The sequence below is a fragment of the Gavia stellata genome, chromosome 12 (assembly GCF_030936135.1).
Source record: "Gavia stellata isolate bGavSte3 chromosome 12, bGavSte3.hap2, whole genome shotgun sequence".
NCBI classification, from domain to species: Eukaryota; Metazoa; Chordata; class Aves; order Gaviiformes; family Gaviidae; genus Gavia; species Gavia stellata.
In genome coordinates this window covers 15251184-15266537 of record NC_082605.1, presented here as the reverse complement: position 1 = coordinate 15266537, position 15354 = coordinate 15251184, and the positions used below count along the sequence as shown (strand labels likewise).

The 15354-nt window shown below is 41.7% G+C and overlaps 1 protein-coding gene across 2 annotated transcripts in view; it reads left to right on the top strand.

The window, feature by feature from the left end:
* The window catches only part of CFAP20DC (CFAP20 domain containing), a 77787-nt gene extending 73511 nt beyond the window's left edge, over nt 1-4276 (top strand). For both annotated transcript variants that reach the window (XM_059823355.1, XM_009811084.2), the window contains one exon: nt 4164-4276. In XM_059823355.1, coding sequence (XP_059679338.1) covers nt 4164-4276 — 113 coding nt within the window. The remainder of the gene's footprint in view (nt 1-4163) is intronic.
* Nucleotides 4277-15354: the final 11078 nt, after the last annotated feature.

Here is a 15354-nt window from a genome sequence, read left to right as displayed (position 1 = left end):
CAGGAAGGGACCTTGCTTTGAAGAATCAAATAATATGTTTTGTTAAGGGTCCTAAGTAAGCCAAAGAGAATTGGACAGTAATCCTTGAGTTAAAGGCATGTTGGATATAAATTTGTGATAGGTCTCTGAGAATTTTTTTTATGTTAGTATTATGAAATCCAAGTCTTGCTGCAGTAAAGCTACAATTTCTGTAAATTTTAAAAATTGGATTATTATCTTTTAAAAGCTTTAAAAAAGAAGTATACTTGGGAACTTCTTGGATTTCTTCTGTTATTCACACTAGTATTTCCAAACTGTTTTGTGAATTGTTCCTAAATTCATTTTCCTTTATGCTCAAATATTTACATCATGTGTCCATGATTGCACATTTGGAGAACAGAAAATCTCTATATACCATAGCTTTTTATTTTGGCTTTTTATTTTTATGCCTTTATTCAATCAAATTAAATTTTGTCTCATGTATATGTATGATATATGTGATTTTGATGACTTTACACAGAAACTTTTCTATCTCCAAATACTCCAAAAAACCTGCCATAGTGATCAAGCTTCATTTCCCTAAGAAGTTGGAGGAAATAAGAACAACAAAGCCATTCCATGACCTTCCCTCCCCAAAAAGGACAGTTTGGATTTCTTCTGAACTACTAGACACCCTTCGCTATTAAAGTAGCAAAGCAGCAGTGTAATTGTAGCAGCTGTGCGTAGCAGAGGCCTGATTGGCAAAGTAAGGGGTTACCTGTACAATATACAGCATCTTCAAGCAATTCCAAATTGCCCTTTCTGATTGTTTACAGTCCTTGGAAAATAATGTCCCTGCACTGTGAGAATTGAGAGAAAACTGACATGGTTTTGTTCACATAAAAGATAAGTTAAACACAGATCTTTGGACATAATACGGTGCTGTGTGAAAATGCAGTACCGTATAATACATGCCTATCAGATTAGATCATACCCATCAAACATTAGAATCTGTGTGTTTTCCTAGATGTCTTGGTTTAAAAAAATTTTGATGGACCATGGTAATTAGATGGTTTGGAGTATCATTTTTGAAAGAGATGCTAAATAGGTCTTGTCCTGTGATACATCTCTAGCACTTTTGAAAAAACTTTTTTTTTTCTTAATCACTTCACTGGAGGTTAGTTATTTGTGTGACAAAAGAACCGTTTTATTACTGACAATTAAGTACCAGATCTGATCAACAAACTGAATGCTGAAATTCGTTCCAGAAAATTCTGCTGCCCTACTTACTTTTTCTTTTAAAATATCACATTAGAAAATGAGTTATGTCTCATGTTGGGGTGACTTAAGTGTCACAAGATTATTTTTTGTGTGTGTGCAGTTTTCTAACATTGCAAGTATCACAGGATAAAAAAAGCGTATTATCAGTACTGAAAATCTGCAGTGAGTCATAATATATTCAAGATATTAATTTTGTCTAAAACTATCCTTAAGGAAAAATAGATAATATAGCATTAGTATATTTATAAAAAAATATTTAATTCTTATATTTAGAAAAAATCTTTAAGTTGGGGCATAACTTTGGGGAAGAAAGGTGATTCATTTCTAAGAAAGCATTTTACTCTATAGTTCATTTCTTAACATTTGCACCATACATAGTACATAGTTAAATAGGGAGATGTAATGAGAAGTAGTCTTCTATTCAACAGGTTTCACAAGACAATCAAGAGGAAAAATTAGACTCATAAATATGATAAATTTCCATAGATTTTTCCCTTACTGGGTATTGATATTTCTGATTTAAAGACAATTTCATTTATCTTGACACAACAAGTTTCCACAGCAAGTGACAAAGTCAGAGTCATAAATTCTCTGGAACTTACTTTATTGTACCTTGTTACTTGTCTTGAGATAGTGCTCTAAGAACCACAGCACTAAACAGTCTTCTTTCTTGGACTACAGCTGTTGACAATAGTCATATGGTAACCCTGCAGTACATAATTACAGTATAGATTTCAGCACTGTAGTTCAATGTTCAAGGATCATATTGGAGAAAATATTAGCAGTGTTCTTTTCAGCATCCCTTCTACTGACAGCTGATGTTTAATTTTATAGTGATTTAAGAACAAAAGGTTTGATTTTGCGTTCACTGTGATACACAAATTAAGCTGCCAAGATGTTTTTTCATGCAATCCTGAGCAACTTCAATCCCGAAAATGTGGCTGGTGGCAGCATAAACAACTATGAAAATTTTCTTTGAAAGCGACTTGTTTATCAGTTAATTTGGCCACGGACACTTCATTCCTACATATGGTCAGGTTGCCTACAATATACCATTTGAAAGTAGAAAGATGCCTTCTAACACAACGGTTACACGTTAGTTGAGTCTTGTAGAAGAATGTCACTTAATTTAATTAGTACTTCTTTTTAGGAAGTAGAAGAACAGAAGTGAGGTTTTCATAAGTTTTTTTAATCTGTTCAAAACTGAATACTCCATGCTGCCATTGAAAATCTGTTGCAACATCTAGAAATGCCTTAAAATGCATTTGGGGATATTGTGAGATGCTAAAAGAAAGAAGCCTAGCTTTAAAAACAAGATACATCTAGAAAAGTACGTTCTTTTCTTGTTCACATAAAAATACATGCAGGGAATTACTGCTATAAAGGTATAAATCCAGCTAGTCCTGGATGCAATCTAATTCTGATTTGGCATGAATTCAAGGCATACAGGGAAAGATGTACACCCCTGATGAGTCTGAAGAATTTCTTATTCCTAAATCAAACCAGGGAGTGTATTGAGAGGCCAGTTCTGAGGCAGAGAGGGAAGGAGATTTAAACTTAGAGAAGAAAAGAGAGAATCATTTTGAAGAGAAGCATAGGCAGGGAAAAGCAAAATAATAAAAGGAAGAATTCAGTGGAAATAACGACATGGTTTCAGGTGAAAATGTAAGGCTATGTGAGGGAAAGAGGCATGAATACCATTTGCTTGTTTACTATGATCTGAAGTGTAGAAAAAGACGTTCGGTTCTACACCTTCTTTCAGCACTGCATAATTTTTCCCAAGAGCTATCCAAACAAAGTATCACAGTTAACCTCATTTACCTTACCAGGCCTGATGAAGACCTACCCACAGCAAGGAAGGCAAAAATTTAGCTTTACCTTTTTACCTTTGGTTACAGTAAGAGACAGTTTCTTTCTGATGGCATTTGTTAGTGCTACTGGGGAAACAAAAATGAAATCTCTTCCCAAACGATAAAGTGCACACTTCTTCTGCATGCATTAAATGCACCAACCTACTTTCTGGCCTCTAGATAATGTAACCTATATATCGTTGTGTGATCCTGGCTGTAAATAGATTCTGAGCGTTGTGAAACTGCTGCTGTTAGCATAACAGGCCATTACTTATTATGAAGTGTTAGGGCATACAAAGCATTCAGTTTGTATTAGCAGCCTGAGAACGAGATGAACATTTATGATAAAATTCAAGATACAGATTGCGTTCAACTGTGAATTATTTCCTATCAAAAAGCTATAGATCGTATAACTTAGATTTAGCTTATATGAAAGATAGACAGGTTTAGAAAAGAAGCTACAATACATAAAGCATCTGTAATGAAAGTCTGCATGGATTTATCAGTGTATTTTAGGCTAAGGATTCATTTCTGTTACCTGAAAACGTTCTTGCATTTTACATAACTTTAGACAACCTAGATTTAAAATTTTTATTGTCTGAAAGACTCTTATTTACCCTCTGGTATTGGAAGCTCTTTTGTACAGATTTACCTATACTGGACATTTAGGTGACATATTGGATACCAGACATTCAAATTCTTTCATTCTTACAGGCCTTAAGTACATACTGACTGTCTTTGTTCGTACTAAAACACTATTTTTTAAGAAAAACATTACTTAGGAATACTTTGATCCACTGTCAGTAAAGGTACTTCTGGTGAACTGCTCCATTGGACTTTGTAAAGTCCAGTTGTTAAGCAAACTCTGACTGACATCATTTCACCTCAGCTAAATACAAGTCTTCAGAAATATAATAAAAATGTGAATTGCTGTTATCTTGAAGATAACAATTCAGAAGGCAAAAGATTATACACTTTAAAGAAAAATTCTGTTACATCTGACAGAAAGGCATTTCCATGTTATTGTCTAAGTGAATAAGAATGATTTATTCTTACTTTTCACACTTAATACAGGTGAAGATGACCTCAATGCTGAAGAAGATGAGGAAGTTTTGACTCTCTTGTATGATCCATGTCTGAACTGTTACTTTGATCCAAATTCTGGGAAGTACTATGAATTGGCATAGTCAGATCATGAGAGGATATCGGCTTGTATTCAGAGTAGGTTTATCTTTTAACTGTTTGTAAAGTGTGACTGAGCTGTATAATTTATCATGTAACTTAAAACTTGAATTAACCAATAGTTTTGCAAATGAATATATTCTGTAAATAGTACCTTATTTTTATAGTTTTTTATTAAGTTGTAATGCAGTGGAAAATCACATAACATAAATGTTCCTTGTGACTAAGACATTTATTTGTTAGTCTAACGTATTTCCAATATTCAAAGGTTCTATATGGAAACAAATGAAGTTGAATCAAGAGGGTTTGTGGTGTTCATCTGTAAATTATGTTTTTACTCAAATAAAATTAATTTTTTTCATTAGTTGCTTACTGTATGTTTTTAATTGGTTCTGAGCTATCTTATTCTTTGTACTCTAAGACAATACAGTGTGTTGTTCAAAGGCCTCTATTTCATAAGCTCACTCTCTCCCTTTAGTCATCAGAGAAAGCATTATTTTCCTCATCTTCAAGAAATTCTCTGCTGTTGCATATTACAATAATGGGATGATTTCAAAGCTGTAGGGTGGTACAGTGTGTACAGTGCAGTGCACTTTAAGGTGTGTGCATGGACAGTTTATAAATCTAAACCACAACAGAGTAAATATGGCAGGCTCTGAGAGTACCAGCTACTCTCCACTTTACTGATGTCATTTAACATAGGACTGAAGAGCAGTAAGAGTGATTGCTTCAACACTCAAAAATTGGAGCCTTGTTTCATGTAAGGCAAGAAGGTGTGTGTATGATTCATGTGGGAAGCTGCGCTCAGAGTCCAAGTCTTACATGTTTGTATTAGTTTTTCCATTACACCTTGCACTAGTGGCCCCCCCAATCAACAGGACACTTGCTCAAAGGGTAAATAAATCATTTAAAAAATCAGTTTCCTGGTATTGAAGAAAAGGTGTGGGGCAGGGGTTGTCCAAGGAGTTGTGTTGTAAGGGAGTTGAGTTAGTAGAGCAGCTTTGGAGTCCACCCGTTCAGTACATAACACCTTTCTGGAGACATTTGAAGGGAATGTCAAACTCACATGGCAAAAGTGATCTATAGACATTTCTGGTGATTCGTGTTCTAAGTTTCTACCTCGGTATATCCAGTGCTATTCCACTGCAGTTATCTGCAAGCTCATTACTCAGTGCATTTTTAAGAATAATGTATTTGAATGTCATAAAGTGAGCTTAGTAAGCTCACTGGCAAGTGATTTAAAATGATATGTCTGTAAATTATTTGTAATTATGGATCCCAGTTAATGAATATCCTAGAATCAATTGAAAATGCAGTTGTTAATAGTGGTTTGGCATAAGATCAGATTGTGTATTTGGCTTCTGTGGCAGGTACAAACATATCATCACAAATTGATTCAAGTAAGAGTAGCACTGAAATCCACAGGAAGACAGATACTGTGCTGAGATAATTTACTTACCCTGCCATAGCCTGTTTCTCCCAGGAAGATTTGTACCTGTTCTTGCTAATGCCATAATCAGTTTAAAAGCTCAATGAAATCATAATTTTGACCTTCAAAAATCAGATGCTAGCTTGTACGTGCTTGTGCGTATCTAACCACTTTCTTTTTAGCATCATTTAGTGATCAGGACCATGCTCCCTGTATCTGTGGCGAGGGTTATTTAAAATGTATTGTTAATTTTCCGTTCACAGCCCCATGTCTCACAGGAGTGGTTGGATGTCCTAAGGCACCACTGTGAATCCAGACTGGGTCACTGATGCTACTGAGATAACCGCTCTCTTCGAAGAACAAATAAAACAACAAAAAACTGGCTGAAAACTGGTGTGTGCTATTTACGAGTCAGAAGTCTGCAAAGGTCCAATGGGTTGTCTGCCAATGCCTGTCTGGGTAGATATGCTTATTCTGGCTTCACAGCAGGCAATCACTTATGTGTCACATATTAAAGCGTGCCAATGGACATCCAAAGCTTGGACAAAAGGGAGTCCTTGGAGACTACACACTCTTACTCCCACCTTTAATGGGATGAAGAGGTGGGCAGGTAGCAACGCTAGGTTCAGGGTGAGCCTTGTTCCAGACAGGTTCATAGGCAAGTCCAGATACCCCGTTTTCTTGTCATTAGCACAGTAGTATTTTATGGGTAAGTCCTGCTTTTCAAAATCAGCAGTTTGGGATCCTTGCCCTTTGTGTTCTAGTTAGCAGCTTTATGTCTTCAACATCCGTGGGGATTGAGTGCCATAATGCTGTGAACAGCATCTGTGAGTTGAGTGGCATGAAAGACTTAGCTACAAGGACTGTAAGTTTTCCTCGCAATGTTTTTCGTAATCATCATTCTGTGAACCTAGACCTAAAGCACTGCTGGCACGCAGCATGCTTTTTGTTTAGCCAATTTGTCAAAGCCAGCATTTATGGCAAGTGATGAGGAACCCAGAGATTTGCTCCTAGCAGTCATGTGCAATGTTTTAGTCCATGAGAATCACATAGTTCTCACTAAAGTGGGCTTTCCAACAGGTAAAAAGACCTGTATCTGGGCATAAAGTTTCAGGTTAACGAAACTGTCTGCAGGGATTTATTTCTACAGACCCAGCATCAGTTATGATTTTTGAGAACATTTTTAAATGCAGTAAATTTTAGTAGGGCTTCATTAATGTTTCTTAGATGTGCATTGAAAATAGAGAAATGAAGATAGCTTGGTAAAGCTGCTGGATTCAACAGATCACAAGTCAATCAACTGGTCTGTCAGGCCTTTCTATGTTCCTTACACACACAAGACATGACAGACATCCCTGCTTTGTTTCCAGTTCCTAAAAAACACAGTCAAACAGCTTTCAGATAGTTCAGGAGGAAGGAGAAATCTTTAAAACACTTTTTAGCCACTGCCTGGAGCAGTGTGTTTGTATGTCGCTGGAATGATTCTCCCCATTTCTCTCATTCTTTTTGCCTTAGGTCCATCTACCGAGGTTTTCTCCAAAGCCCAACCGAATAACCAGGTTACAGCCTTTAGATCTCTGTGGGCTGCAGCAGCATTGAGTTGCAGGTCACAGACAGCCCGGTACATGTGAGCACCAGCATGGACTCCACCAAGCAGCTGCTAGGACGTTGTAATCCTTGATCTTGCAGTACTGTCACTTGTACCCAAGTACTGTCTGTACGTGTGAGCCTCATTATGCCAAACAAAGAACACACTCTGTCCTAAGGAGCTTACAGTAGGATGTCAATATTGATTTTTCCCCTCCGCTGCCGTGGTTACTAGGCAAGAAAACATGAAAATCACGCTTTATTATTATCACATACCCTTCAGCCATAAAGCATTCTATTTAGGGGCACAATCTCTACATTTTGGGTCAAATGGCAAGGTTGCACAGGCTGAAAAATCCTTGAAACTAATTTTGCATAATGCGTTTCATAGTCAAGTTATTTTTCGATGGTATTTCTTTATTTTAGAAAAGGGGTTATTTTTTTTTAGGCAATGGGATACGTGTAAAATGAAAAGACAATCCAGTCTGTCTTTTCTATGTGGTATTGCTGATAATCACCACTTTTCTCATGGTTACTATAGTAACTTGGCATCCTTATCTGCCACCTTTTTTGGCACCTTGAAAAAAACTATTTAAATTCAGTTACCTGATAAACTGAAAGCTTGGCTTCATGATAACCATGGGAGTATGTAAGTGTAACAACAATACTTGTCATTTTTTCTTACTCGGTGTTTAACTTGCTTGTTAGCAGCTGTACAGGCAGTTCTAACTGTGATGTTTTGGGATCCTGCTGCAGGCGTTCTAACCAGCGCAAATGTGAATGCCCTGGATGAAACCCCAGAAACAACCGTGAGCTCCCAAGGGGTCACATGCAGCAGCCTACGATGCAAAGACCTGAGCAGGGTTTTGCTCTTCTCATGCCACTTTAAAAGCAGTTCTGTTTCCAAGCTTGACAGTTTTCAAGAGGAAAAATAATCTGTGGACATTAAACTACATGATGAGAATTATTATGAAGGTTCCTGTGGTAAATCAGTGGTGAATCAACAACGTTGTGATGCTTTTAATCCCTTTCCAAGTGTGTGCCATCCAGTCTGCATGGCAGATGAGAGTGGACCCAGGCTGGGGATGCTGGAATGCTGACGGACAATTTTGGAGGTGAGTCCAAGGCCAATGCAAACACCAGGTGCCCCAGCTGAGCACGGCTCTCCAGCAGTTCCACCTCTTTTTTTGCTCTAAGGGCACAAAAATGGTGCTTGTGACAAAGGTGGTTTTTCTAGTTTTGTCAAAACGTGGCCCAGATACGTCCCTCTGCTCATGCAGCCCCTGTGCTGGTGCCCTTAAAACGTCTCTGCACAGAAGTACCCTCATCTCTGGAAGAGAAAAGGAGATGTCGACACCTGAACAGCTGGTGTTAGCTCCCAGCCATCGGGCACAACGGTCCCACGTGTCTGCAGAGAGGCTGAACATTTTGCTGAAGCCAGAGCATTTGGTGATCCATCCCTGCAGCTGTGGCCTCTTCAGCAGATCTCAGGCTTTTTTCTTTGTTATCACGTTATTTTGCCAAGAGTTGTGAAGAGCAGACAGGTTTTAAAGGTATGCGGTTGCAAAACAACAGAGGAAAAAAGCTATCAAGACCCATTAAATAAAAAGCAATTTTACTTTTGCAGTGTGGCTGGAGCACTGCTGGGGACTGACAGCGTGTCCTCGTCTTGCTCCTCACAGATATCCTTCCCTGGCCACTGCCAGAGAAGAGATACGTGCTATGCTGATAGCGGGTCCACTGCGCTGATCAGCTACAGCCGCAGTAAAACACTTCTCATAAAGAAAACCAGGTGGGCTCCTAGTACAACTGTTACTACACCAGTAGTGCTTGTGTACTTCAAACGATGTTTACATTACACTGCTTAGCGTTTTTATCCATTAAAAAGTTTATTATTGGATGATTGTGCGTTTTATCTGCATGGGAGACCAGAAAAACTTAGGTCACACAAATTACAAATGTCGTTTTAGAGCACTGCATATTTATTAGGCCATCTGCTGCCACAGCACTCAAGGCAAAAATCTTTGTACAGGCAATCTATTCACAGCTACTGTTTTACAACCTGATGCGCAAAATATCAAAGCTCTGGATGCATTTATTATTGTGCTGAGTAATTCTCTAATGCATTCATAAAGCTCAGGAAATGTCCCATGCAAGAGTTTCCTTTACATTAGGCTGCTGTTTTCTCACCAGGGCTTGAGAGGGGCCTCTGAGGAGGAATCCCATCGTGTCAATAGGTTTGTTATGCTGAACATGCAGCTGGGTGGCACTGCATTTTGTCATCCAACCTCAGTAAGACAGATTCTGGCTGGAGGGCCTGGCAGATACCTGTATGGCATTTCCCATGTATCCATGTGCTGCTGGGACTGGACAGAGGAAAATAGGGATGGGCAGGGGCTGTGTGGGAGAGCCTGGACACCCATGAAGGGTTCCCGTCCTCCCCAGTGAGTTGCTGGTCCCCTGCAGTGCCACATAGTTCCCCCCCTGCATCAAGGGTCCCGGGGTGCCCAGTCCCAGAGCTGCCTTCTCTGGGGTGAATCCAAAGGGGCCAGAACTAAATGTTTGCATTGCTGTGAGTCTCCCAGGCATGAGCCCAGGGCATCGTGTCCTAGGCAGCAACGTCATGTATTATTCAGAGAGACGTGTTTCATAAGGCAGTCTCTTACAGCACCAGACCTTTCCCCTGTTCTGTGCACACTCACAGCAAGGCTGGGACTCTTTACACTCTACCCCCACGCAGAACATTGAGACTCCATCTCTGCACTGAAACAGCTTCATCCTGCCCGTGGGTGTCTGCTGCGGCAGTGGAGCTGGAGGTGAGTGCCTGGCAGTTACTGTGCCATTGATACATTACTCTACAGTGCCCTGATGTCTTGCAGTGCATTACACCTTATTTAATATGATCTGTAAATCCTCACATGCTAATAGAAGGAACTGTCTGATCGGTCTGTAAGGTGCTCAAAGGACGCATCTTTTACTGACGTCTTCTGTTAACTTCCAGCTCATGAGCAAAGCCAACACATGCCAGGTGCTGAGACACCCGAGAGGAGCATGTCAGCTCACATCGATCCATCACTCTGTCTCCTGCTGCGACTTCCCCTCCAGAGCCACCTGCAAGCCACATGCACACAGACAAGAGGGATTTATACCTTCCTCCAGGTGAAACATGGGGCTTGATACTACTTTGTACACTGATCATGTTGAATGTAATCGTAGGAACACTTTCCCACTGTTAGAAGTTAATGACGCATTGTTTAAATGGGAAAGAGACATAAATAGCCAAATTGATAGCCAGGGTTGTAACACTGAACCCCAGGCACAGTCCTGGCGGTGCTGAGCCACGGCAGTGTTGCCGTTGCTCGTGGCAGGGAAGCCGTGCTCAGCCCCGGCAAGGCTGGCGGCCCGGGGAGCTGCTGCCCCAGCCTTGCTCCCTGGGGCACATTGCACCCCTCCTCGGGCTCTGCTGGCCCAGACCCCATCCGTGTGCACCCCGGGGCACCCACAGCCCAGAAATCCTCAGCCGCAGGTGTTCGCAGGCTCCTGCACAAACGGCTCCAGTGCATCCGGAGCAGCCCAGTGAAATGAGGATAATGGTGCTAACTTATGAATTGCTTTCCCTTGCCAGTACTCTGACACCTCCAGCTCTGCAGTCCTCTCAGCTGTAAACTCAGTGCCATGAGATTAAAATGTACAACTATGTGACACCTTATAAACCACATAAATATGAACTGGCAAGGTCTCTTAACAATGAAGGATTTTGCACAAAATCTTCAGGCACTAATTCAATCTCAGGGGTCTCTTTCCATTGCAGTGGGTATGCAGTGTCATTAGGAAACCCTGAATGAATTATAACCTTTTATTTTTCTAAACCATCTTTTTTTCTATTTGCACAAGGTTTTATTTTGACCCAATCGTGAACATAAAAAGCATAAGAGATACAAATGCACTTAGTGATAGATTTGTTTTCTTCAGAAAAATGTGTGACATTGTGATGCTAGGAAAACAGCTATTAATTTGGAAGTTATTTTACAGCTAACGGATAATTATTATTCTGTGGAAATTTTTTTCCCAATGAAGAGTTTATTTTGCTGAAAGGTCCCTTTCCATTTGCAGCACTGATGTTTCTCTTCCCTGCATTAACATGTTACCATTCAGAACGAATGGATGTGCTTTTGGCTTTGAATTTTTCTTCCACATTTTTGACAATTGTTTTTTATGTCTTGTATAAATCACTGTAATACATGATAAAGTCAAGCACATTCAATGCCTGAGAATAGTTAAGTTACTGCTTCTCCTTTGTGCAATAGCCTATAACTATATTTTAAAGCAGTTACAGTCTTTTATCAAGCACACGTATTGGCATATTTTTGTAACTGGATTACTGAGCTTACTCGAACAACTCCTAGGCAGCTCTCACAGACTATCATGTAAATCCTTCTTAATTCACGGTTTATTGACCACAGTGGTTCTGGATGAGCATCTGATGCCAATTCCCTCCCGTGGGCAGCATACCACCTGCTACCACATCTCCATGGAAATTTCCAAAGTTCCTCTTGAAAAACCAATCTGTGTGTTGCAGACCTTCACCGCTTCCGTAGGAAAACCAAGCCAGAGAGGTCACGCCGTTTGCAGTGGGTTGATGAATGGAATAGCCCGCAGCCAAGCAGACAGAAGCCCCTTAGTCCCACTGGCACCCCACAAGCTCGTGGGAAAAGCCTCGGTCTTTTGTGGGACAAGGGAGCGGGAGCACCCCATCCCCAAGAGCAGGAGGGTCAGGTCCTGGGGAGACGGGACGTGACACCTGGCACTCGGAGACATTTGTGGCTGTAACCGGTCTGATGGCACCTGTGTCTGCAAACCTCCAGGGTGTCCCAAATCAGCATATAGCAACACCCAGGACACCATTTGTTCAGTGCAATCTGCAGTCAGTGTGGGTGGAAGGGGTTTATTTTGCTCATTTTATGGGCTGATTTATGACTTGTTTACTTGGATGCCTCACCCACGTTGCTAATGTTGTAATTAAACCTTGTTAAAGTGCTCAGGCCCCCCTCAGGCATGTGGTGCAACTTTTTTTCCCCCTGAACGATGATGATTATATAGGGGGGAAAAACTGTGTGGTGAGGAAGGGTGTCCGGCAGGCTTGGTTGTAATAAGTACCTATTTAGCAGGCAGAGGATGTTTAGTCCTAAATCAAATTGTATATTAAAAGTGGAAATTGCTGAGATCAGTGTTTACCTGTGAAACCAAAATTACTTCGTGAAGAAAATAATTATAGATGCAGACTCTCTTAAAAAACAGTTGCAAGCCCTCATTAAGTACTTCAAATCAAGATGCTGCTGTGAAGCGCAGCATCAGCACATCATGCGTGGGTTGGCTTGGAGGGATCCCTGTGGCAGAAGCACGCCAGTGGGCTCTGTGTGTACATAACATACCCCATAGAGTTCTACCCCACATTTTTCCGGTGCACTGCGATGCCTTCCAAGTTTAAGGTCTTCTAGGAATAACAAACCCCGTGAAGTAATATTAAATCAGGTGAAACAGGGCACAAGGGAGGAATCCTATTACCAGAAAAAGCTAATGAGTTCAGGGAATTAGTGGAGAAAAAATGAAAATTATATTAATAATAGTTGTTTATTACCTGTAACGAGGCACCAAACACCCTAATGAGCGAGTACGGAGGCAAGGTACTCACCTATGGCCATGGCGCCTGTTTCACAGAAGCCCTTCCCCTCATTTTAAAGCAGCTTCAGTTCAGCTTAACTCAGTGCTGGCTTTGCCCGGGGACTTCTCTTCCGAGGCAGACCCAGCAGTTACTGCCAGGAGGGATTATCTATAGTTTTGTGTCTATATAGATACTTACACAGCTAGGTGTGTGTGAGTGCCAGTGGGCCAGCCGGGAGAGCCCCGGGCTGCTCTGGGGGAGCTCCTTGGCCATATGTGCAGCACCGGAGAGGAGGTGCTGGTGGCCGGGTGGCAGTGCTGATGGCCTCACAGCAGCAGAAAGCCCCACAACACCATACAACAACATATTCAAGGCTCTTGCAGGGCCAGGGAGCCGCTTGCTGACGCCTAAACCTGCTGTCCCCCTGCGGACGCAGAGCCAGGAACAGGGTGGCTCTTTCCTGTAACTCTCCTCCAGCGCTGCGTCGTGAGACGGCTCTTCCAGGAACAGTCTCCTCGCATTTGAGCTTTATGGCTGAGGCATGCTGGAAGCTGACCAACGACTGCTTGGCTGGGGGCTTTATTTAGTCAACCCTGTCCAAAAGCAGAGACTGTCTTGAAATAGCAGGTGTTCCTCCTGGAAGAGTTGTTTAAAGACGGATCTGGGAGAGTCAAGCAGAAGACAAAGACGCAGCTGAGCCTTGGGGAAACAGTTTGGTCTGAACCCGGCACGCTGCACGTTGATGCACCCGTGCAGCCACAGCCGGCAGCATCGGTGCAAACAGCGCTGCTCCCCAACACACATCATCATTAACGTGCTGGGACATCAGTTATTCACCGGCAGTTTGACAGTGTCTTAAAAGTTACGTTATTTGGGAAAGAATTGCTGAGGTGTTAGAAACAGCAGCTCACCACAGTGCATGCAGCTGAAGAAACGTGAGTGTCTTTAGTCTGGATTAGCACTTTTCCCTCCCGAGGATGGCAGAGCTGTGGTGAGGGACCCCTGGCAGCCCAAAGGCTTTGACTCTCACCCGGCAGGGACAGTTTGCCTCAGGAGCTGCACCACTTCTCCATGCAGCTCCTGGATGGACACTCAGGGACTGTCGGAGGTGGGAAGAAAAGGGGCGGGGGGGGGGGGGGAAGCCAGATTTTTCTTGTGGAGCTGCATGAAAAAATTTCTTTATAGAGTTTTTCAGGCAATTAGCCACTGGTACCAGATGGCACATGGAATTGTTCCTAAAAATGAACTGGTTGCGGTGCTGCCCTACATAGAAGTTAATGGATACTAAAGCCATGCAGTTTTCAGAGAAATGCAGAGTTTGCAACCTGCTTGGCACAGCTATACAGAGTGTGTGTGTGTGTGTACACGCATGCGCACGCACACACAGACATATGTGCTCATTAAGGAGAGCCATTAGCCTTGGCACCAGTTCTCTGGAGTCAAACATGGGAGACCAGCTCTAAGGAGAGCCCAGCATGAGCTGTTGGATGCTCTAGAAGTGCCATTTATTGATGGGAGAAGCGCATCTTGCACTGCCTCAGTCATGAGGGAACTTCTTTAATGTGCCTTACACCACTGCCCCTCATGCTTGACCAGTCTGGCCTGAAAACCTCTGGAGGAATTTGCACCTTTGCAAACTTTACCATTTCCTTTAGTAGCGTCAGCCATTCCCTCCAGGACCAAACTGCTGCTGTGATGGCTTTGAACTGCATCGCTGATCGATCTGGTGTACAGCAAACCTACTGGGAAAACATAAACTATTGAAATATAGCAGGCAGAAGACTTTTCACCCTCTGAGACTGTAATGTTTGAACTGTTGGTGCGTTTTCTCTGTAAGGGACACTGGGGCCGAGGCTCCAGCACGGGCTCTTCGTGCTTTCTCGGGCACCTCCTTCGGAAAGTGAGGAAGGCAACTCCAGCCTCTCACTCATCAAGTCCCTCAGTGTACGTGTCTTAACCAGGAGCAAAGGCTAAATAAACACATCTAAAAAACTGAAAAGCACATCAACATCATACTTCTTCAAAATAAAATGCAATGAAGTGTGAAATTATACCTTTTATTCCATAAATCTCCAGCAACCAGCACAGTTCTATAACTTGTATCACACTTTAATACTGGCAGAATTTAACACACCATGCAAGCCCCATAAAGTAATTACATTTCATCTCAACAAAGAAACAAAATCCCAGCTCATTCAACCCCCTCCATCTGAGGAAGGATTATAGATAATTCAACGCATGTCGATTTTTCCTGGTGATAAATCCAAAGCAGGTCACCAATGAAATGGTAATGTGGGTTCCCAAGGCAGCTGATTTACAGGGAAAAATAGAGATGTTATTTGGTGTCCTTCAAGGCAGTGTCACCCTGCTTTCTGAAACTTCCTGAGGTTTATCCTCTACTTAAT